Source organism: Oncorhynchus keta, chromosome 28, assembly GCF_023373465.1.
Source record: "Oncorhynchus keta strain PuntledgeMale-10-30-2019 chromosome 28, Oket_V2, whole genome shotgun sequence".
NCBI lineage: Eukaryota > Metazoa > Chordata > Actinopteri > Salmoniformes > Salmonidae > Oncorhynchus > Oncorhynchus keta.
The window spans coordinates 22035913-22061468 of NC_068448.1; the positions used below are offsets into that span (position 1 = coordinate 22035913).

General features: G+C 45.3%; 1 protein-coding gene across 1 annotated transcript in view; it reads right to left on the reverse strand.

The window, feature by feature from the left end:
• The window catches only part of LOC118360554 (voltage-dependent L-type calcium channel subunit alpha-1D-like), a 43717-nt gene extending 31794 nt beyond the window's left edge, over positions 1 to 11923 (reverse strand). The window contains exons 1-3 of the mRNA XM_052484216.1: positions 11911 to 11923; positions 11425 to 11641; positions 386 to 491 (exon numbers count right to left, since the gene is read on the reverse strand). Of these exons, the coding sequence (XP_052340176.1) occupies positions 386 to 491; positions 11425 to 11641; positions 11911 to 11923 (336 nt within the window). The remainder of the gene's footprint in view (positions 1 to 385; positions 492 to 11424; positions 11642 to 11910) is intronic.
• Between the last annotated feature and the right edge of the window lie 13633 nt (positions 11924 to 25556).

Genomic DNA, 25556 nt, shown 5'->3' on the forward strand with positions numbered 1-25556 from the left:
AGGCATTTATAAGTTATATTGTTCAGGAATCAATGGGTACATAGCATACATTTATGAGACAATACATGAATGTAGAAACTGCAGATTGTTTGATTTTCCCTAGACTTTTATACCACATCCCACTTCATAAAAGACCTCCAGGCTTTCCTGAAGTTGTTCAAATACTTTGAGCATTTGCTTGTGCCTGCCTAGAGTCCCAGATGGGTTTTGCACTTTTAGGAGTATTCCACTGATTCAATTGTGCCAAGTAAATTAGCTATTTCAAATACAGTATATCTGTTTGAATCAAGGTTTGGCCATTATATAGCACTCCCAATGAGCCAGTCTCTATGATCTCCCTGACTGAAACCTCAGCCTCTATATCAGCCGCCTTGCACCAACTCACCAGGTTGTGGTTGGTGGAATTGGAGTCCTCCTCTGGGAAGGGTTTAGATACACCGAGGGCCACACAGTTGGCAAAGATAGCAAGTAGAATGAAAATATCAAAAGGTCTGCAGGACCACAGTTAAGGGTAAATACTACACACCACAGTGAATGCATGATTGACTTACAGTTTTTCTCAATTGCGTACAAGCAATTTTTGGATCTGCGTTTAAACTTATCTATTGCAGAACAGCAATGATCAAATGCTCAAAATACATTTACAAAACGTCTGATAATTTCCTTCCCTTTGTACCTGACGTGAATATCTTAGACTACCTTTTGAAAAACGTTAAATACAAATGTCAACAGTAAATACAAAATTCACTGTTAGGTGTTTTGTTCACAGACATTGTCTTCATTAGAAGAGAAATGTATGCAATTGTTATCACCATTTCCAGCTATCAGTAAATACTACTGCACAAAATTCCAAATCACCTCATCAAGGTCATTCCATGAACTGTACAATGTAGGGGAAGATCTAGGCAATTGGGACTGTCTAATTTGTATGATTGTGTACAATATTGCTGACATGCAGAGATTGAATGAGATTACTTTCTAAGTATCTCTGGGTCATCAACTCTAACATTGTGACCTTCTATTATAGAGGTTTGCTTTGGTGAGGCCTCCACATTCATATCAGTTGTGTTACTCCATTGTATTCACCTTTCCTTATTTATGTTGTGGATTGTATTTCTGTGTGCCGATGTAAAGTCTACAAAACTGTGAGCAAAACCAGCCTATGTATTGAACACATGGAATTGAATTGTGATAATATCAATGAATGAATTCTGCACACAATGTGCTTATTTTTTATTGATTTGATGTGTATAATTTTTTTTGGTGAAATATGAATAATAGGAGATGAATTGCCCATAATTCTGCACCTTTGGATAGTTGTACTTCCAATTTTGATCACCGTGATTTGGTGACTGCAAAGAAGATGTATTGTTCCCCTTCAGCCAGTCGCTCAGTATAACATACTATGGGGAGTTAATGACCAATCATATCCACCTCAAGAAAACTGAAATCACACCACACGGGCCAATGTACGCTGAGTCCACCCTCGTAAGCCTCGCCTTTCTGGCTATAATACCGGGACTTGCATTCCTTTTCTCAATTCTTGCTCTTCAGCTTGCCTGAAGGAAGAACGTGTCACGCAATTTACAAACACAAATACTACGATATTTGGCCCCGACTAAGGTGTCTGTTACTGTGGAGAGAGTACTTGTCCCCCTAGATGTTGTGAGTTTTGGGTCTTGGTATCGATTTTTGTGTTTGCTAAAAACCCACTACTTTCTGTTCTGCTTGTGTAGCCAGTGCTTCCTTGCTTGAGTAAGATGGCCAGTGATAAGTGTAAGTTAAAAAAAGTTAAAGTTTGAACCTAAAAAGTACTCAAGGGCATGTGGTTTCACAACTTAGCTTCACTAGGGTAGGGGGCAGCATTCTGAGTTTTGGATGAAAAGTGTGCCCAAATTAAACTGCCTGCTACTCAGGCCCAGAAGCTAGGATATATGCATATAATTAGTAGATCTGGATAGAAAACACTAACGTTTCCAAAACAGTTAAAATAAAGTCTGTGAGTATAACAGAACTGATAATGGCAGGCGAAAACCTAAGGAAAATCCAACCAGGAAGTACTCTTAGTTTTAAAGGCTGTTTTTCCACTGAAAGCCTATCCACCATACAAAGACGTAGGACCCAGTTCACAATATCTATGGCTTCCTCTACATGTGTCCAGTCTTTAGGCATTGTTTCAGGCTTTTACTCTGAAAAATTAGGGAGATACAGCACTTTCAATGAGAGGCCAGTGGAAATTTCCAGCCATGAGTCCTGCACGTGATCGGGAACGTGCCTTTCTAGTTTCTCCTTTTCTATTGACAAAGCTTTTGTCAGGTTGAAATATTATTTATGACAAAAACATCGTTATTTATGATTTTAAACATTGTTTGACATGTTTCTACTAACTTGTATTGTACTTTATTGACTTTTCGTCTTGATGTTGAGAGCGCACATTGTGCCTTTGGATTTCTGAACTAAACGCACCAACAAAACTGAGGTTTTTGGACATAAAGAGGGACATTATCGAACAAAACAAACACTTATTGTCTAACATGGAGACCTGGGAGTGGCACCAGATGAAGATCATCAAAGGTAAGTGATTAATTTTAACGCTATTTCTGACTTTTGTGACACCTCTCCTTGGTTGGAAAATGGCTGTATGGTTTTTGTGGCCAGGCGCTGACCTAACATAATTGCTTCGTGTGCTTTCGCCGTAAAGAACAGGGCTCCGGGCAGCCGAGCGGAAATGGAGGAAAACTCGCCTCCCTGCGGACCTGGCATCCTTTCACTCCCTCCTCTCTACATTTTCCTCCTCTGTCTCTGCTGCTAAAGCCACTTTCTACCACTCTAAATTCCAAGCATCTGCCTCTAACCCTAGGAAGCTCTTTGCCACCTTCTCCTCCCTCCTGAATCCTCCTCCCCCTCCCCCCTCCTCCCTCTCTGCAGATGACTTCGTCAACCATTTTGAAAAGAAGGTCGACGACATCCGATCCTCGTTTGCTAAGTCAAACGACACCGCTGGTTCTGCTCACACTGCCCTACCCTATGCTCTGACCTCTTTCTCCCCTCTCTCTCCAGATGAAATCTTGCGTCTTGTGACGGCCGGCCGCCCAACAACCTGCCCGCTTGACCCTATCCCCTCCTCTCTTCTCCAGACCATTTCCGGAGACCTTCTCCCTTACCTCACCTCGCTCATCAACTCATCCCTGACCGCTGGCTACGTCCCTTCCGTCTTCAAGAGAGCCAGATTTGCACCCCTTCTGAAAAAACCTACACTCGATCCCTCCGATGTCAACAACTACAGACCAGTATCCCTTCTTTCTTTTCTCTCCAAAACTCTTGAACGTGCCGTCCTTGGCCAGCTCTCCCGCTATCTCTCTCAGAATGACCTTCTTGATCCAAATCAGTCAGGTTTCAAGACTAGTCATTCAACTGACACTGCTCTTCTCTGTATCACGGAGGTGCTCCGCACCGCTAAAGCTAACTCTCTCTCCTCTGCTCTCATCCTTCTAGACCTATCGGCTGCCTTCGATACTGTGAACCATCAGATCCTCCTCTCCACCCTCTCCGAGTTGGGCATCTCCGGCGCGGCCCACGCTTGGATTGCGTCCTACCTGACAGGTCGCTCCTACCAGGTGGCGTGGCGAGAATCTGTCTCCTCACCACGCGCTCTCACCACTGGTGTCCCCCAGGGCTCTGTTCTAGGCCCTCTCCTATTCTCGCTATACACCAAGTCACTTGGCTCTGTCATAACCTCACATGGTCTCTCCTATCATTGCTATGCAGACGACACACAATTAATCTTCTCCTTTCCCCTTCTGATGACCAGGTGGCGAATCGCATCTCTGCATGTCTGGCAGACATATCAGTGTGGACGACGGATCACCACCTCAAGCTGAACTCGGCAAGACGGAGCTGCTCTTCCTCCCGGGAAGGACTGCCCGTTCCATGATCTCGCCATCACGGTTGACAACTCCATTGTGTCCTCCTCCCAGAGCGCTAAGAACCTTGGCGTGATCCTGGACAACACCCTGTCGTTCTCAACTAACATCAAGGCGGTGGCCCGTTCCTGTAGGTTCATGCTCTACAACATCCGCAGAGTACGACCCTGCCTCACACAGGAAGCGGCGCAGGTCCTAATCCAGGCACTTGTCATCTCCCGTCTGGATTACTGCAACTCGCTGTTGGCTGGGCTCCTGCCTGTGCCATTAAACCCCTACAACTCATCCAGAACGCCGCAGCCCGTCTGGTGTTCAACCTTCCCAAGTTCTCTCACGTCACCCCGCTCCTCCGCTCTCTCCACTGGCTTCCAGTTGAAGCTCGCATCCGCTACAAGACCATGGTGCTTGCCTACGGAGCTGTGAGGGGAACGGCACCTCAGTACCTCCAGGCTCTGATCAGGCCCTACACCCAAACAAGGGCACTGCGTTCATCCACCTCTGGCCTGCTCGCCTCCCTACCACTGAGGAAGTACAGTTCCCGCTCAGCCCAGTCAAAACTGTTCGCTGCTCTGGCCCCCAATGGTGGAACAAACTCCCTCACGACGCCAGGACAGCGGAGTCAATCACCACCTTCCGGAGACACCTGAAACCCCACCTCTTTAAGGAATACCTAGGATAGGATAAAGTAATCCTCCTCACCCCCCTTAAAAGATTTAGATGCACTATTGTAAAGTGGCTGTTCCACTGGATGTCATAAGGTGAATGCACCAATTTGTAAGTCGCTCTGGATAAGAGCGTCTGCTAAATGACTTAAATGTAATGTAATGTAATGTAAATGTAAAGCCTTTTTGAAATCTGACACAGCGCTTGCATTAAGGAGAAGTTTATCTTTAAATGTATGTTAAACACTTGTATCGTTCATCAATGTTTATGATGAGTCTTTCTGTAATTTGATGTGGCTCTCTGCATTTTCACCGGATGTTTGTTTGAGACCATCAAAGGTTAGGGATTCATTTAATTGCTATTTCTGACTTTTGTGAGCACTCTCCTTGGCTGGAAAATGGCTGTATGGTTTTCTGTGACTAGGCGCTGACCTAACATAATCGCATGGTGTGCTTTCTCCGTAAAGCATTTTTGAAATTGGACACTGTGGTTGGATTTACAAGAAGTTTATCTTTAAAATGGTGCATAATACTTGTATGTTTGAGGACTTTTAATTATGGGGATTTCTGTTGTTTTTAATTTGGCGCCTTGCAATTTCACTGGCTGTTGTCGAGGTGTACCAGAGAGGTTAAACTGTGTACTTGTACCAGAGAGGTTAAATTAAAAGATACTCACAAGTGCTGTCCTGTTTGTCTGGTTTGGAAACACCCTCAGGAGGCTTTGGCTCGAACCAGTTCATGTGACCATTGTCTCCGGCTGGGTTCAACTTCCATTGGGTGTTAGGGCTGACTTTGTGAGAAAGATTGTGTCTGCTGGTGAAGGGTCTTCCGGTGAAGCGACCTCGGCAATGGGGTAGTCTGAGGCCAGGAGAGAGCAACAACGGTGGTGGGATTTGACAGGGGTGTCATCCCAGCCAAGTGAGGCTCATTCCGGTTTCTCTGGCAGTGTTCAGAGTCCGGATTCCAGGGATATACTGTCCCTGGTTGGCTCTGGAGGGTTTTCAGAGTATAAATCGGATGACATCAGTCCGGGGCAGCTTAAAGCCCCGGCTTTGGATTCGCCGGGTGAGAGTGAACCATTGGTGAAGCTGTGTCATAGATCACCTGGGGGCGGATTGGCCATCTTCTCCCTAACAGCAGAGTTCCTCCAGGTTTGGCTCGGCTATAGAGTCCTTAGACCCCGGGTTCGAGGAGAAACAAAAACAGGACGCAGCTCTAGGGGTCCTTTTCCCACAAACTCATTAGTCGGGGTGGGTCGGCAGTTCCCGAGAAGTGAAGGAAAGGGTCCAGGCCAGAGGCAGGTAGCCCCGGGCCAGGGGGCGGCTTCGAGTTCAGTTAATGACCGTCTGGTTGCTTCTGAACAGCGGGAAATGCCTTGGCACAGACGCCATGCTGGGTCGAAGGAGAGTGGGGTGAATGCTGATTCTTACACAGTGCGGGGGAAGGAGCAGACCCCGCGACCTTTGCTGGAAGCCGGGGAAGGGCCCCTGTCCTCCCCAATCATTTACTGTGGCAACAGTGCTCTCAAGTGGCTCGGTCAATGGGAGCAAGTTACTGGTTGCTGAAGTCCCCGAACCCAGTGTGGGCCCAGGTATCAGAACAGCGGTTTCACAAAAGTACAGTGTTTTTACCCAAGGTTCCTCTGTGTTCAAGTGTATCGAGAGTGCGGTATCATCCAGGTGTGGGCATAAAACACAGTTCCTAAAACACATTCAGACACACAGTTGTCAAGAGTGGTGGACATGAAAAAAAGCTTGACAAAAAATGGATCATCCCAGTCCTCAGAGTGGCACTCTACCCATTCAGGAGTTCATTTATGGGAGACTGGCAGCGTGCTCTGTCCAGTGGCGGGAATGCGTAATTTCACTATGGGTGATGAGGACGGTGACAAGGGGGTACGGTCTGCAGTTGGCTGTGCGTCCTCCTCCTCCTTTTCGTGGCATCATCAATGTTCCCCGAGGTCCTAGCGCCTGTCTTGAGAGGGATTTCCTCTCTCTTTCAAAAGCAGGCTATTTGGGTGGTCCCGGTGTTACCGGTTGGTACAGCCGGTACTTCTTAGTTCCCAAGAGCGATGGAACGTCGCGTCCCATCCTGGACTTGCGTGTTTTAAACAAGCACCTCAAGGCTTGCAAGTTTAAAATGCTCACACTTTGCTGGCTATATTGGTTCACGTCCATAGATCTGAAGGATGCGTATTTTCATGTGGTTTCTCCCTGGCCTCCCGAGTGGCACAGCGAGAGGTGAGAGGTGTTACTACACAGCCGGCCGCAACCAGGAGACCCATGAGGCCCAGTGTCGTCCGGAGTAGGGGAGGGTTTGGCCGGCCCCCATATCCTTGTCCAATTGCGCTCTAAAGACTACTTCTGGCGGGCCGGGCGCATGCACGCTGACTTCGGTTGCCAGCTGTACGGTGTTTCTGGATTAAGCAAGTGTGTCAAGAAGTAGTATGGCTTGGTGGGGTCGTGTTTTGGAGGACGCATGGCACTCGACCTTCCACTCTCACGAGTCCGTACGGGAGTTGCAGGGATGGGACAAGACTGTACATTTCTCCCTATTGTCCCACACCTTTTATATGGTGGTGAAGGTGGCTTTTAGCACGGGTGTGGTGCCAGGGGATCAGAGTATTGGCCTATCTGGACTTTTGGCTGGTCGTAGTGGAGTCGAGGGAACAGGTGAAGCGCCACACTGCTTTCACATATTCAGTCTCTGGGGTTCATAGCGAATCGCAAGAAAGTTGTTTGGACTCAATCTGAATCATGCATTTATGTCCCAACAGATGAGGGTCGCATTCCAAGTCTGTCTGGCACAGTTCTTCTATGATCGCTGTGGTGCCTCTGGGACATCTGTTGAGGTGTCCGTTTCAACGCTGGGTGATTGCTACATGTATCTTGCAACTGACATTGGTTGCTCAAGGTGTCCCCATCTTACTTAAGGGCGTTGACTCCTCGGAGGGACCCGTGACTGCTGTTCCCGGGTGGTGTCCCACAGGGTGATCACAATAGACGTATCCTTACTGGGATGGGGAACGCTGTGTGTGGGCTACTCAGAAAGAGGTATTTGGTCAACAGTGGAGGGGGAGGAGGCGATGGCGTAGATCGTCAGGGCCGGCGTAGATCTTTACGCATCGCAAGAAAATGTGCATTGTCGTCTGTTCTTCTCAATGAGGAATCTGGGCGCTCCGTAGGGAACGGATGCTTTGGCGTATCAATGGTCTCGAACCCTGCTCTATGTGTTTCTTCCGGTGGACCTGATTCAGGCCACCATGGAGAGGTTCAGGAGGGAGGGTCTATGTTGATTCTGGTGGCTCCCCGTTGGCCAAGACCACCCTTGCTCCTGGGGTTTGTCCGCCTGTTGGGCTGGGACCCGTGGAGGGTTCCATGTAGTCGGGATCTATTATCCCAGGCGGACGAGAGAGTTTGGCACCCACGACAGCAGATATGGGATCTGGGGCCTCCCGAGTGGTGCAGTGGTGTAAGGCACTGCATTGCCGTGCTAGCTGTGTCACTAGAGATTCTGGTTTCAAGTCTAGGCTCTGACGCAGCCGGCCGCAACCGGGAGACCCATGGGGTGGCGCACAATTGGTCCAGCATCGTCCGGGTTAGGGGAGAGTTTAGCTGGCAGGGATGTCCTTGTCCCATCGCACACTAGCGACTCCTATGGTGGGCCAGGCGCAGTGCACGCTGACATGGTCGCCAGGTGTAGTGTTTCCTCTGACACATTGGTGTGGCTGGCTTCCTGGTTAAGTGGGCATTGTGTCAAGAAGCAGTGCGGCTTGGTTGGGTTGTGTTTCGGAGGACGCACGGCTCTTGACCTTCGCCTATCCCAAGTCCATATGGGAGTTGCAGCGATGAAACAAGACTGTAACTACCAATTGGATACCGTGATAACGTTTTAATTTCTTTTTTTAATAAATAAAAGTTATGGGATCTGGGGGTTTGGCTGCTGAAAGGTATATTTTTATGGCTTGGGGTTTACCCTCAAACATGATTACTACTATACAGTCGGCGCCTCTACAAAAGGGTTGTAAACATATAAGTGGTGTGCTTTGAGGGTAGGTGTCAGGTTAAAGGATTTTCTCCTTTTCAGAGCTCTTTGGTGGAGATTTTCATGTTCTTGTAAGAGCGTTTTGAGCAGGGCCTTTCATTTTCCACATTGAAGGTTTATATGGCAGCCATCTCGGCGCGTCATGTAGGGATTGACTGCTCTACCCTGAGGTTTCATCTGGTGGTGCGGTTCCTGAAAGGAACCGCCCAGACCGGTGCCTATGTCTATGGCTCCGACCTGGGACCTGGCTTTGATCTTGGACACTCTGTAGGAGCCTCTGTTTGAACCATTGTCATCTGTGGACCTGAAGATCCTTTCATACAAGACTTCTCTGCTCATAGTCTTGGTTTCGGACGAGTGCATTGGGGATCTCCACACACTATCAGTACACCTTTCCTGTTTGGAGTTCACACCTGGCGAATCCAAAGTGATGTTATGTCCTAATGCAGCTTTTTCCACCAAGGAAAGCAAAGGCTGAGGGTTGCCTAGCGGTGAGTGTGCTCATTGTTTAGGGGCATGAGGATTTGTGATGTCTCTGCTGCAGCGAGTTGGGATTCCCCAGATACTTTTGTGAGGGTTTATTGCTTGGATGTAACAGCTCCCTGTGTGGCTAATAGAGTTCTTATGGCTGGGTCCGGGATTGGGTGTTAGGCAGCATGCATGTTGCGCATTTATCCGGGTTACAACAGTTATCTGTAGGTTGGAGACTTGGGCTGCCTTGGCAGCGTGTGAGCACACTGTTTCCAGGTTACGTCAGGTTTCCTGTGGGTTTGAGACTCGGGTTTATTCTATGCAGCGAGCGTGTGCAATTTACCAAGTCACGAAAGGTGTTCTGTTGTTTTGGACTTGCGGTTCCTTGTATGAGTTCTGGCATTTTGGGCTTGCAAGATAAGCATTGTTCTTGGAACCTTGGGTCTATGGACTTGGGCTGCAGTGGCAGAGTGTCAATGCGCATAGCCACTTAGCAGCAGGTTCTGGTTCCCTATATGGGGCTCTGACAGTTCAGGCTTCTCGGGAAAGCTGGTGGAACCTGTGTGTGCTTGGGTTGCCGTGGGCCTCCTAGTTTGGTACCCTCTGAGCCAGCTTAGCGTGTGATTGTATGTCTCCATAGTATGTTATACAGAGTGATCAACCGTCAGGGGATTGGGCTTGCTGAAGAGCGGTACTGAATTGAATAAATTAATACGATCCCTGGTATTACAGCCAGGAAGGCAGGGCTTCCAAGGGAGGGCTCGGCATCTTTTGGACTGTTGGGCGTGATTTCAGTTTTCTTCAGGTGAATATGATTGGTCGTTGACTCCACATTGTAACGCTCTTAGGCGTAGTGGGTGCGGAGTCAGGCGCAGGAGGCACAGAAATAGCGCTTTATTTACGCACAGGACAATCGTACACGCCAAGCTAGTGGGCGCACATACACGATCGCCCGAAACCAGGACTTAACAAGTCCGGAGGAAAACCCCAAACTGAGACGCACTACCACACAATAACACAGTGGGAAAAACAAGCCCACACAAAGAGCAGGCGGGCCTACCGGCTTAAATAGCCCAACTAAAAACCTAAACAAGAAACAGGTGTAACTAAGACTAAGACAAAACCAACAGAAAAGGAATAGGGATCGGTGGCAGCTAGTAGACCGGTGATGAAGACCGCCGAGCCCCACCCGAACAGGAGCCACCTTCGGTAGGAGTTGTGGCACACATACTATAGTGTCACACCCTGATCTGTTTCACCTGTCTTTGTGATTGTCTCCACCCCCCTCCAGGTGTCGCCCATCTTCCCCATTATCCCCTGTGTATTTATACCTGTGTTTTCTGCCTGTCTGTTTCCAGTTCGTCTTGTTTGATCAAGCCTACCAGCGTTTTTTTTCAGTGCCTGCTTTTCCCCAGTCTCTCTTTTTCTTGCCATCCTGGTTTTGACCCTTGCCTGTCCCATCTCTGAGCCTGCCTGCCTGACCATTCTGCCTGCCTGCCGTCCTGTACCTTTGCCCAACCTCTGGATTACTGACCTCTGCCTGACCTGACCCTGAGCCTGCCTGCCGTCCTGCACCTTTCCCCCACTTCTCTGGACTCCCTGCCTTGACCTGTCTATTTGCCTGCCCCTTTGGGATTATTAAACTATTGGTTATCCGACGTGGTCTGCATCTGGGTCTTACCTTCATATCTGATATAATTAGAACTCGTTCCCTCCTTCAGGGAACAGTAGTGATATTCATAACTGTACGATCTACTGCAATTTTTAAGAAACAAACTGTCTGTTTGGACTCAAGAGGTAGGTATGGTTGCGTTATGTATGCAGGCAGTTTTTTTGATGAATGTCTTTGCAATTTGGATGGTATAATATAGTTTTGTTTAATGTATTTGTTTTGAGATGGCCACTTTTACATTTACAGTTTTGCAAAAGGCCACAGAGTTCTGTGTCTTGTGGACAGTATTTTGAAATTGACAACACTAGTCTAACAACACAGGAGGGGGTTTAACATGCACGCACACACACACACACACACATGCATGCACACACACACACACACACATGCATGCACACACACTAAGGCACACATGCGTTCACACACACACACACACACACACACACACACACATGCACACACACACACAGGCACACATGCATGCACACACACTAAGACACACATGCGTTCACACACACACACACACACACACACACACACACACACACACACACACACACACACACACACACACACACACACACACACACACACACACACACACACACACACACACACACACACACACACACACACACACACACAGAGGTACATCATTGAAGGATATTTCCATTCAACAAGGGCCAAGGCAGCCATGCGGATGGGGTTACTGAGGGTGAGGCAGCAGAGAGCTCGAGGAGCTCGGAGAGCAGATTTGTTGGCTTGCATCTGCTTCTTCTGTCCTCCACCTCTCTTCTTGCCCGAGGCAGTAGAGCCAAGGGTGTCGGACTTGTCCCCGACAACCGAGCCAGCCAAGGAGATGCCATCCTCTGCAGGAGACAGAGGGAAGATAGTCACCATTCATTCATCAAATGCATTTTCTAGGTTATTGCTATGTAGTTACTATGCACTACTGTGTGTATACGGTGTTGTGTATCATTTATTTGTATTTACTAGGTCTTTAATATCTAGCCTATCAAGTGGCCTACTCTTTAATATTGTGTCAATTACTCAAACTGACCAATAATAATTGACAGTAATGAAAAGAAAGTATTATAAACAAATCAAACCTGGGAGTTAATTTGAATCCTTCTCTGACCTTTGATACCCATATAAAACATATCTGAAAAGCATACTTTTTCCTTCTAAGAAACGGCTCAAACCGTTGCTCTCCCAGCCAGATGCAGAGAAACTAGTCCCAGATCGACTACTGCAATGCTCTGTTCAGGGGCCTTCCAGGCAAATCCCTTCAGAGGCTACAACTCCACCAGAATAGTGCTGCCAGAGTCCTGACCAGGACCAAGAAGTCGGCCCACATCACCCCCATCCTTACTGAACTCCACTTGCTACCGGTCAACTATAGGATTGATTTTAAAATCCTCCTCCTAGTGTTTAAAGCCTTGACCTGATTGAGTCCCACCTATAACAGCGACCTAATTTCTATCAACGAGCCACCTCTGACTTTCCGCTCTAGCAACTCACCACTGCTTCAAGTTCCAAAGACACGTCTCCGAACTATTGGGGACCGAGCCTTCTGCTGTCTTGCCCCTCGCCTATGGAATACTCTCCATGAGAGCCGCTCGATCTGAATTTTTAAAATAGAGTCTGAAAAGTACTTTTAGCACCTAGCCTACTATTGCTATTTCCTGTCTTGATTCTTAATGCATGATGTTTATATTCAATTTGTTCATGCCTATGTAGAGCTTTGAGATAACACTAATGAAAAGCACTATACAAATAAAATTGTATTCTTATTATTGTTATTATGTTGGATTAGATTGACATGTGGCCAGGGGTTAGTCAGGTATTGGTTTCAGCCTGGAGACCTACATGATAAGGTATGATAGTACAGTAAGGTATGATAGGCCTACATAGTACAGTAAGGTATGATAGGCCTTCAAGGTACAGTATATAGGCCTACATGGTACAGTATAGGCCTACAAGGTACAGTAAAGTATGATAGGCTTACATAGCACAGTAAGGTGCCATATTGAGTAGAACAGCCACAGGTGTTGGTTATTATTTCCTATTGTGTTTCATGACAATGGTATGTAGGCCAAATGGCTTTAAATTGGATGATGACATTGACAAAGCCGACAGAGATGTTTTTAGAGTGACTCGGACTAACAATCTATATTGTAAAAGATCCTTTCAATACATTACATACACTGAAGAATATTAAAAGCCTTATGAGCTTACTCTATTATAACTCAAAATCTGACATTGTATTACACCATTATTTATGTTGCTTTTGCATTGTCATGTGTAAACAAACAAAGTATAGCTTCAAGATATGTTTAGAAGTATGGTATCATGTCAATCTCATCCCACTGCGCACACAACGTCATTTCAAGGTGGATAATATTTGGTTGAGACATTGATCAATGAGATTACAACCTATATTCACCCACTCAAAAAGAGAACCAAAAGTGTAGTTGAATTTCCAATGTGGTATCATTATGCTATCAAACAATTAAAAGGACAACCAAATTTCAATAACAGATTTTTGGTTTAGTTGTCATCCAAATGTCTATCACTGCACTTTCAACCATTTAAAACCACAGCAAAGTTCGAATGGGACTACAATGTCAGATATGTTGTTTATTTATACAACAGATTGTGTTATCACTGTGCTTCATCTAATAGCACAACCAAATGACCTGAATTGAGATTACATTAAAAAGTACAGAACCAGTCAAAAAAAAGTGTAAAACAAATCAAAATATATGTTATATTTGAGATTCTTCAAAGTAGCCACCCTTTGCCATGATGACAGCTTTGCACACTGGCTATTCTCTCAACCAGCTGGAATGCATTTCAATTAACAGGTGTGCCTTGTTAAAAGTACATTTGTACATGTTTGAGCCAAACAGTTGTGTTGTGACAAGGTAGGGGTGGTATACAGAAGATAGCCCTATTTGGTAAAAGACCAAGTCCCTATTATGGCAAGAACAGTTCAAATTTGTATATATTTTTTTATTTTATTTCACCTTTATTTAACCAGGTAGGCTAGTTGAGAACAAGTTCTCATTTACAACTGCGACCTGGCCAAGATAAAGCAAAGCAACACAAACAAAAACAGAGTTACACAAGGAATAAACAAACATACAGTCAATAAGTCCGGGTTGGAGCGAGCGGTCGCATCGGCACTTCGCTCCGCAGGTAGTATAACTTTTTCATTACATTTCATTACATTTCATTATAGTACAACGGTTTGATTTGTCTAATCTTAGCAATTTCTTCTTAGCTAGCTACATAGCCGTCTTTGTATCAAAGATAATTGCATAATTATCGTATTTCGTCGTCCTAACGTAGTCTTCACTGCTATTTGCCCAGCAGCTAGCCAGCTAGCCAGCTAGCAAACGCCCACCGATTAGCAGCACTGTAGTAACTATTACACTCAACTGAACGACTTGATTAGTGTAGTGTTAGCTAGCTACATAGCTGTCTTTGCTGTCTTCGTATCCAAGATAATTGTGTAGTTTAGAGTGTGTAGTCTTAGAGTGATTATCTTAATTTACTGAGGTTAGCTAGCCAGCTATTTGTCGTCCTTAACGTAGGAGACTCTGCTAGCTAGCCAATAGCTAGCCAACAGCTAGCCAACAGCTAGCCGACAGCTATCCAACAGCTAGCCGACAGCTAGCCAACGTCTACCGAATAGGACTCAACAACCCGGTCGCATTCACAGGTAGTATCACATTTTCATTTCATTTCATTACAGTACAACGGTTTGATTTGTTTGATCGTAGCTAGCTACACAGCTAGCTACATAGCCGTCTTTGTATCAAAGATAATTGTGTAGTCTAGAGCGATTTTCTAGGTTAGCTAGCCAGCTATTGTCGTTCTTTAACGCAACGTAACGTAAACAACACTGCTAGCTAGCCAGCTAGCCCCGAATAGCAGCACTGCAGAAACTATTACACTCAACGGAACGACTTGATTAGTGTAGTGTCAACAACGCAGCCACTGCCAGCTAGCCTACTTCAGCAGTACTGTATCATTTTAATCATTTTAGTCAATAAGATTCTTGCTACGTAAGCTTAACTTTCTGAACATTCGAGACGTGTAGTCCACTTGTCATTCCAATCTCCTTTGCATTAGCGTAGCCTCTTCTGTAGCCTGTCAACTATGTGTCTGTCTATCCCTGTTCTCTCCTCTCTGCACAGACCATACAAACGCTCCACACCGCGTGGCCGCGGCCACCCTAATCTGGTGGTCCCAGCGCGCACGACCCACGTGGAGTTCCAGGTCTCCGGTAGCCTCTGGAACTGCCGATCTGCGGCCAACAAGGCAGAGTTCATCTCAGCCTATGCCTCACTCCAGTCCCTCGACTTCTTGGCACTGACGGAAACATGGATCACCACAGACAACACTGCTACTCCTACTGCTCTCTCTTCGTCTGCCCACGTGTTCTCGCACACCCCGAGAGCTTCTGGTCAGCGGGGTGGTGGCACCGGGATCCTCATCTCTCCCAAGTGGTCATTCTCTCTTTCTCCCCTTACCCATCTGTCTATCGCCTCCTTTGAATTCCATGCTGTCACAGTTACCAGCCCTTTCAAGCTTAACATCCTTATCATTTATCGCCCTCCAGGTTCCCTCTGAGAGTTCATCAATGAGCTTGATACCTTGATAAGCTCCTTTCCTGAGGACGGCTCACCTCTCACAGTGCTGGGCGACTTTAACCTCCCCACGTCTACCTTTGACTCATTCCTCTCTGCCTCCTTCTTTCCACTCCTCTCCTCTTTTGACCTCACCCTCTCACCTTCCCCCCCTACTCACAAGGCAGGCAATACGCTCGACCTCATCTTTACTAGATGCTGTTCTTCCACTAACCTCATTGCAACTCCCCTCCAAGTCTCCGACCACTACCTTGTATCCTTTTCCCTCTCGCTCTCATCCAACACCTCCCACACTGCCCCTACTCGGATGGTATCGCGCTGTCCCAACCTTCGCTCTCTCTCCCCCGCTACTCTCTCCTCTTCCATCCTATCATCTCTTCCCTCTGCTCAAACCTTCTCCAACCTATCTCCTGATTCTGCCTCCTCAACCCTCCTCTCCTCCCTTTCTGCATCCTTTGACTCTCCCCTATCCTCCAGGCCGGCTCGGTCCTCCCCTCCCGCTCCGTGGCTCGACGACTCATTGCGAGCTCACAGAACAGGGCTCCGGGCAGCCGAGCGGAAATGGAGGAAAACTCGCCTCCCTGCGGACCTGGCATCCTTTCACTCCCTCCTCTCTACATTTTCCTCCTCTGTCTCTGCTGCTAAAGCCATTTTCTACTACTCTAAATTCCAAGCATCTGCCTCTAACCCTAGGAAGCTCTTTGCCACCTTCTCCTCCCTCCTGAATCCTCCCCCCCCCCTCCTCCCTCTCTGCAGATGACTTCGTCAACCATTTTGAAAAGAAGGTCGACGACATCCGATCCTCGTTTGCTAAGTCAAACGGCACCGCTGGTTCTGCTCACACTGCCCTACCCTGTGCTCTGACCTCTTTCTCCCCTCTCTCTCCAGATGAAATCTCGCGTCTTGTGACGGCCGGCCGCCCAACAACCTGCCCGCTTGACCCTATCCCCTCCTCTCTTCTCCAGACCATTTCCGGAGACCTTCTCCCTTACCTCACCTCGCTCATCAACTCATCCCTGACCGCTGGCTACGTCCCTTCCGTCTTCAAGAGAGCGAGAGTTGCACCCCTTCTGAAAAAACCTACACTCGATCCCTCCGATGTCAACAACTACAGACCAGTATCCCTTCTTTCTTTTCTCTCCAAAACTCTTGAACGTGCCGTCCTTGGCCAGCTCTCCCGCTATCTCTCTCAGAATGACCTTCTTGATCCAAATCAGTCAGGTTTCAAGACTAGTCATTCAACTGAGACTGCTCTTCTCTGTATCACGGAGGCGCTCCGCACTGCTAAAGCTAACTCTCTCTCCTCTGCTCTCATCCTTCTAGACCTATCGGCTGCCTTCGATACTGTGAACCATCAGATCCTCCTCTCCACCCTCTCCGAGTTGGGCATCTCCGGCGCGGCCCACGCTTGGATTGCGCCCTACCGGACAGGTTGCTCCTACCAGGTGGCGTGGCGAGAATCTGTCTCCTCACCACGCGCTCTCACCACTGGTGTCCCCCAGGGCTCTGTTCTAGGCCCTCTCCTATTCTCGCTATACACCAAGTCACTTGGCTCTGTCATAACCTCACATGGTCTCTCCTATCATTGCTATGCAGACGACACACAATTAATCTTCTCCTTTCGCCCTTCTGATGACCAGGTGGTGAATCGCATCTCTGCATGTCTGGCAGACATATCAGTGTGGATGACGGATCACCACCTCAAGCTGAACCTCGGCAAGACGGAGCTGCTCTTCCTCCCGGGGAAGGACTGCCCGTTCCATGATCTCGCCATCACGGTTGACAACTCCATTGTGTCCTCCTCCCAGAGCACTAAGAACCTTGGCGTGATCCTGGACAACACCCTGTCGTTCTCAACTAACATCAAGGCGGTGGCCCGTTCCTGTAGGTTCATGCTCTACAACATCCGCAGAGTACGACCCTGCCTCACACAGGAAGCGGCGCAGGTCCTAATCCAGGCACTTGTCATCTCCCGTCTGGATTACTGCAACTCGCTGTTGGCTGGGCTCCCCTGCCTGTGCCATTAAACCCCTACAACTCATCCAGAACGCCGCAGCCCGTCTGGTGTTCAACCTTCCCAAGTTCTCTCACGTCACCCCGCTCCTCCTCTCTCTCCACTGGCTTCCAGTTGAAGCTCGCATCCGCTACAAGACCATGGTGCTTGCCTACGGAGCTGTGAGGGGAACGGCACCTCAGTACCTCCAGGCTCTGATCAGGCCCTACACCCAAACAAGGGCACTGCGTTCATCCACCTCTGGCCTGCTCGCCTCCCTACCACTGAGGAAGTACAGTTCCCGCTCAGCCCAGTCAAAACTGTTCGCTGCTCTGGCCCCCAATGGTGGAACAAACTCCCTCACGACGCCAGGACAGCGGAGTCAATCACCACCTTCCGGAGACACCTGAAACCCCACCTCTTTAAGGAATACCTAGGATAGGATAAGTAATCCTTCTCACCCCCCCCCCCTTTAAGATTTAGATGCACTATTGTAAAGTGACTGTTCTACTGGATGTCATAAGGTGAATGCACCAATTTGTAAGTCGCTCTGGATAAGAGCATCTGCTAAATGACTTAAATGTAATGTAATGTAAATGTAACACAATAGAAATGTCTATATACAGTGTGTGCAAATGAAGTAAGTTCAGGGAGTTAAGGCAATAAATAGGCCATAGTGGCGAAATAATTACAATTAAGCAATTAAACACTGGAGTGATAGATGTGCAGAAGATGAATGTGCAAGTAGAGATACTGGGGTGCAAAGGATAAAATGTAAAAATCTATGAGGATGAGGTAGTTGGGTGGGCTATTTGCAGATGGGCTATGTATAGGTGCAATGATCTGTAAGCTGCTCTGACAGCTGACACTTAAAGTGAGGGAGATATGAGTCTCCACCTTCAGTGATTTTTGCAGTTTGTTCCAGTCATTGGCAACAGAGAACTGGAAGGAAAGGCGGCCAAAGGAAGAATTGGCTTTGGGGGTGACCAGTGAAATAGTGGGTTTGGCGACAAATATAAAGCGAAGGCCAGCCAACGAGAGCATACAGGTCGCAGTGGTGGGTAGTATATGGGGCTGTGATAGACTGCATCCAATTTGCTGAGTAGAGTATTGGAGGCTATTTTGTAAATGACATCACCGAGTCAAGGAACGGTAGGACAGGCAGTTTCACGAGGGTATGTTTGGCAGCATGAGTGCATTGTTGCGAAATACATAAAGAGAAACGACAGTCCATCATTACTTTAAGACATGAAGGTCAGTCAATGTGGAACATTAAGAAATGTTAAAGTTTCTTCAAGTGCAGTCACAAAAACTATCAAGCGCTATGATGAAACTGGCTCTCATGAGGACAGCCACAGGAAAGGAAGACCCAAAGTTACCTCTGCTGCAGATGATAAGTTCATTAGAGTTAACTGCATCTCAGATTGCAGCCCAAATTCATTTTTTACAGAGTTCAAGTAACAGACACATCTCAACATCAACTGTTCAGAGGAGACTCAGGCCTTCATGGTCAAATTTCTGCAAAGAAACCACTACTAAAGGACACCAATAAGAAGAAGAGACTTGCTTGGGCCAAGAAACATGAGCAATGGACATTAGACTGGCGGAAATCTGTTCTTTGGTCTGATTAGTCCAAATTTTTTATTTTTGGTTTCAACCACTGTGTCTGTGAGACACAGAGTAGGTGAATGGATGATCTCTGCATGTGTGGTTCCCACAGTGAAGCATGGAGGAGGAGGTGTTATGGTGTGGGGGTGCTTTCCTGGTGACACTGTACGTGATTTATTTAGAATTCAAGGCACACTTAACCAGCATGGCTACCACAGCATTCTGCAGCAATACACCATCCCATCTGGTTTGCACTTAGTGGGACTATCATTTGTTTTTCAACAGGACAAAGACCTAACACACCTCCAGGCTTTGTAAGGGCTATTTGACCAAGAAGGAGAGTGATGGAGTGCTGCGTCAGATGACCTGGCCTCCACAATCACCCGACCTCAGCCAAATTGAGATGGTTTGGGATTAGTTGGACCGCAAAAGGAAGGAAAAGCAGCCAACAAGTGCTCAGCATATGTGGGTGGCTACTTTGAAGAATCTAAAATATAATGTGTTATTTCATAGTTTTGATGTCTTCACTATTATTCTACAATGTAGAAAATAGTACAAATAAATTTAAAAAACCTTGAATGAATAGGTGTGTCCAAACGTTTGACTGGTAAATCTGCACAGATTATTACAGCAATTGTGAAGGTCTCCACAGAACTGTGGAGCTATGCATGCTATCTTGAACATGCACACTTTATATGATTACATAAGGACAAATGTATAGTTACAGTCACCTCAAAATCTGGCCATGGATGTGTTAATGATTTTATGGTTGAATGTTACAATTGTTTTTAAGCTAGCCTTAACTTCAAGCTATTTACTCTACTATAAAAGTAATGTATAAGACCTGTTGGAGACCTGAAAACAACATTTTTCATTTCAAGTTAATAGGCTAGTTATTGTATTTCAAAAGTGATATTGAATTGCGTTTGGTTGTCAACACAACCAAATATCAACATTTGAATAAGATGTATCTTCTTCTTGGATAGTTCCATCCATGCCACTGACTTAGTCTGGATTTAATTCCAATTTGTCTCCAAATGTATAGTTGATGTTGGATTCACGTCTCCGTCTCAACCAACAATCTAAGTAAAATAATAGGACTAAATCAAACTTTGAATGCACTTTAAATAAAGTTTGATTTAATTTAGTCCTATTCTTTAACTTTGATTGTTGGTTGAGATAGTAGTAGCAGGAGGTGGCCAGTAGCCTTGCAGTTAAGAGTGTTGGGCCAGTAACCAAAAGGTTACTGGTTTGAATCCCTGAGCCGACTAGGTGAAAAATCTGTCAATGTCACCTTGAGCAACACACGTAACCCTAATTGCTCTGGATAAGAGCATCTGAAATGAAGTGAATTGAACATATAAATTCTTCATTTGTAGAAAAACTGGAATAAAAGCCAGACTACTGTAAATCAGTGGTGCAGATGGAACTATCCAAGCAGAAGAAACATCTCCTTCAAATGTTGATATTTAGTTGTGTTGACAACCAAACACAATTCAATATCATTACAATCAACCAGAGCTTGAAACCCTATGCCTATTGTATTGTCTATTTTTAGTTGAATTCTGGGTTGAATTCAAACAATTGCTGTTGATCACTTTCCAAATGCTATATAGGTCTAAATAGCATAATTGATGATTGATTAAGTATGGTTACATTTCATTTGTTCTGTTAAACCCACCCTTTGAAATAACTTTGATAGCAACAGTGAATCCTTTCCATTTTGAAGTGGAGACCTCTCAACAATCCTTCTCACAACAGCACATTGGTAATATATTCACCAATATCAAAGCTAAGCAGGGCTGGGATTGGTTAAAACCCTGGATGGGACAACAAAGGGTAGCTGTAGATCAGTGGTTCCCAAACTGTTTATAGTCCCGTACCCCTTCAAACATTCAACCTCCAACTGCATACTCCCTCTAGCACCAGGGTCATTGCACACTCAAATGTTGTTTTTGCCATCATTGTAAGCCTGCCACACACACTATACGATACATTTATTAAACATAATAAGAGTGTGAGTTTTTGTCACAACCCGGCTCGTGGGAAGTGACAAAGAGCTCTTGCAGGACCAAGGCACAAATAATAATAATAATCAATAATTTTGCTCTTTATTTAGCCATCTTACATATAAAACTTTATTTGTTCATTGAAAATGGTGAATAACTCACCACAGGTTAATGAGAAGCGTGTGCTTGAAAGGATGCACATAACTCTGCAATGTTGGGTTGTATTGGAGATTCTCAGTCTTAAATAATTTTCCACACACAGTCTGTGCCTGTATTTAGTTTTCATGCCAGTGAGGGCCGAGAATCCACTCTCACATAGGTACATGGTTGCAAAGGGCATCCGTGTCTTAACAGCATCACTTGCCAAGGCAGGATACTTTGAGTGCAGCCCAATCCAGAAATCTGGCAGTGGCTTCTGATTCAATTACATTTTCACAGAACCGCTTGTTGGAATTTCGATGAGGCTCTCTTGTTCAGATATCGGTAAGGGGACTGGAGGCAGGGCATGAAAGGGATAACGAATTCAGTTGTTTGTGTCATCCGTTTTGGGAAAGTACCTGCGTAATTGGGCACCCAACTCACTCAGGCGTTTCACTATATCACATTTGACATTGTCCATAAGCTTGAGTTCATTTGCACAAAAAAATAAAAAATCATACTGTGATGGAAAGACAGAGAAGAGCTCCAACTTCTTAATCAGCCTCAATTTTGTCCCGCACATTGAATATAGTTGAGGAGAGTCCCTGTAATCCTAGATTCAGATCATCCAGGCGTGAAAAAACATCACCCAGATAGGCCAGCCGTGTGAGAAACTCGTCATCATGCAAGCGGTCAGACAAGTGAAAATTATGGTCAGTAAATAAAACTTTAAGCTCGTCTCTCAATTTTTAAAAAACGTATCAATACTTTGCCCCTTGATAACCAGCGTATTTCTGTATGTTGTAAAAGCGTTACATGGTCGCTGCCCATATCATTGCATAGTGCAGAAAATACACGAGAGTTCAGGGGGCTTGCTTTAACAAAGTTAACCATTTTCACTGTAGTGTCCAAAATGTCTTTCAAGCTGTGATTCCTTTGGCAGCAAGAGCCTCTCGGTGGATACTGCAGTGTACCCAAGTGGCATTGGGAGTTACCACTCCATTATGTCTCCCTGTCATGGGTTTTGCGGCATCATTACAGATACCAAAACATCTTGACCACCAAATTTCATTTGATGTCACAAAGTTGTCCTGTACTTTAAAAATATCCTCTCCTGTTGTCCTGGTTTCCAGTGGTTTGCAGAAGAGGATGTCTTCCAAAATTGACTCCCCCATAAACATAACGGACATATACCAGGAGCTGTGCCAGGTCCGCCACGTCTGTTAACTCATCCAGCTGTAGCGCATAGAATTCACTGGCTTGTATGTGAAGCAGTAATTGTTTCAAAACATCTCCTGCCATGTCACTTATCCGTTGTGAAACAGTGTTGTTTGATGAAGGCATTGTCTCTGTATAGTTTTTTGGGCCATTTCCCCCAGCATTGTCCCAGCCATATCTGCTGCAGCAGGAAGAATGAAGTCCTCCACAATATATATTATTATGGGGCTTGCCTGTCCTAGCCACTCGGTAGCTCACCACATAAGATGCTTCTAGCCCCTTCTTATTAATGGTATCTGTTGCATTTATACATGTCTTACTACTCGAAAGTCATCTGAATTCTCGCTCAAAAAACTCCTGTGGCTTATTTTTCAAATCGGCATGCTTTGTTTCTAAATGTCTGTGCAAGAGTGAAGGTTTCATTAAGTTGTGAGATAGTAACATTACTTTTGCACATATAACACACTGTGGCTGAGGAAAGGCACTACTCCCAATGTAAGTGAACCCCAAATCAATGTCGTTCTCATCTTAGTTGCACCTCTTTGATGGTCCAACGTCCCTGTCTGTTCGGTGCTTTCCTGAGTAAGGGGGCAGTAGCTCTCCAGCTGCATCATATTCATAACTGTCAGTGTCCATGCTAGTTGGAGCTAGTTGGACTAACAACAAATGTAGAATTACTGATGCTAGAATTGGATGTGCTCGTGGAAGCAGAACAACTTGTGTCATCGGCAGATGCAGGTGTAGTACTGCTGGAAGTAGCAGTACTACCAGTAGAGCTGGTATGGACGGAGGCCTTACTTTTTTTTTTAACCTTTTATCAATTTTCGAGCAAACGGAATGAACAGCAGCTACAATTGGCTACATAAGGACCCTTAGTGGAATTCCCACGAGAGAGTAATGGTTAATGTGATTGGATGTTAATTATTTGACTATTTATTTGGCATACCCCTGACCACATTGCGCTTACCCCTGGTGTAGATACATTTCCAGTAAAAGGTGCTGCCCAGCCCATTACGTTTTTACATTGTTTTAAAGGTAAAAATGTAACATATGTTATGCTGAGTTTGTCTATGTTGAAATTTGGTTACTACAATGACATAATCCTGTGGTTTAAATGTCACCCTCAAAACAACAGTTGATTACTTTCTTTAAATCCAACGTATTTTCCATATAGATTCCGTCACAATATTTTGACAAATTATGTTGAAACAACGTTGATTCGAGCAGTTTGTGCCCAGTGGGTTACTTTCCTTCAATTTGTAGACTACATTTTGCATCATTCCAATACATCGTTAGTTTACCTTTCTTTCCTCTGTCACGTCCGTACTTGTTATTGATCCTGATGGTTGCTAGCAATAGTGGATAATGTTATGCTAATGCAGCGTAATAATATTACGCTAATACTACACAGCTGATTCAAATGATCAAAGCTTGATGATTCGTTGATTATTTGAGTGCTAGGGTAAAAACGACATGTGCACCCCCTGGGGTCTCGATGACCAAGTTTGTGTAACCATGGGCTAACATATTACAAGTTGTGCATTAGTTTCGGACATATAGCCCATTTGAATCATTATAGAATGCAGACCATACATAGGGGTTTAAACCTGGAGCATGGTTCACGACAACTGGACTGTTGTCATCACAGTTCTATGAGTAGTGAGGATTAGGGTACATTTATAGGACTATTGTTCAACCCATATTGTACACTTTTCTCACTTTCCAATATTTAATGGATTGAACCATTTAATATGTCAACTTTCAGGATTTGTTTTTTGATCCACCTATATATTTAGTGCGTAAAGGCTCTCCAACCCTGTTTATATAGGATTCATAAATACTTCACTAACCCTAAATAAATGCCCTGAGTATTCTTTTAAATCTAATTGGTGCTGAAAATACATTGGAATTATATGCGTGTATTTAGATGGCTTTCTTTCATTGATCCCTATTCTGAACTTGTCTCTTGATGCATTGCAGTGAGTCTGTCGAGAAAATTCGAATTAACGGTACACCATATTTAAAGGATTTCTTTAGATAAATGTACTGAATGAAAACTCCAGGAGAAAATCTATTGGCCAGCAAGTGGGAGAGTTTTCATATTCGGTGTGCTAGGGAGCCACATGTGCCTGCAAAGCCTATTACACACCTGCATACCAACTATGGAGAAGTACTTAAATCAAAACGCATAAAAACTCAATAGATTTCCTAAGTCTGAAATGGGCCAACAATGCATAAAAGAAACAACCAAAATACATTTTGCATGGTCTACATATGGTCTACTTACCTTTTCCTGCCATGTCGCAGTTCAAAACCACAATATGCTTTCGGGGAAAGATACACCATCAAATAGTTGTACAACTTGCAGAGTTTGACTGACAACCAATTTCAAAATTGGCTGTGCATCGCGTATTGACTATTAACAAAACACACACTTAAAGAGTTAGCAAACCATTTCCGAATCGTGTCAGTGCGCCACACCGGTAATTGGGACATCCTTGCCCATTAATTTCGACAGCAAATTACTCATGAAATCTGATCTTCTTATTTATTTGATCCAATGCAGCATCTTTTTGACCATGTATGCCCAGATAAAAATGGAACAAGAATAGTAATAAACTCGTCCCCACACACTCTACAGGTTGCTAGCTACCTGCTGTGGTCAGCCTTGAATCAGGATTAGAGTAATTGAGCCGTTTAAAAGGATGACCGTCCTGAAATCTATAAGGGGAGGGCAGTGGGGACGTAGAGAAACGTGTGGTCAGTGGATAACCATTTCAGCACGGTGGACAGCAACCGACCACTCAATAACAGGGAAGACGGGGCAAGTGGTGTAGGAAGTGAAGTGTTGCAGTGGACCCTTGTGGGGGCATACTTTTATCGTAAATTGGTTCTGGTACACAATGTCTCTTACTTCCAAGTGCAGCAGCATTCTCTTTACATTCATTTCTATATAGTTGATCATTAATAACAGTTGCATGCTACAGAGAAAATGTGTGATTCTATTTAGAAAAAGCTTTGTGTGCTTGAGCTTTTCCCAGCTGTGCTGAGAAAATGTTTTCAGTTATTGTGTGACCAGGCAGGCAGGATGTAACTATTCTTCTACTTTGATCATCAAATCTAATACGTTTTAATAGGCTGATTGAAAAATAAAATCATG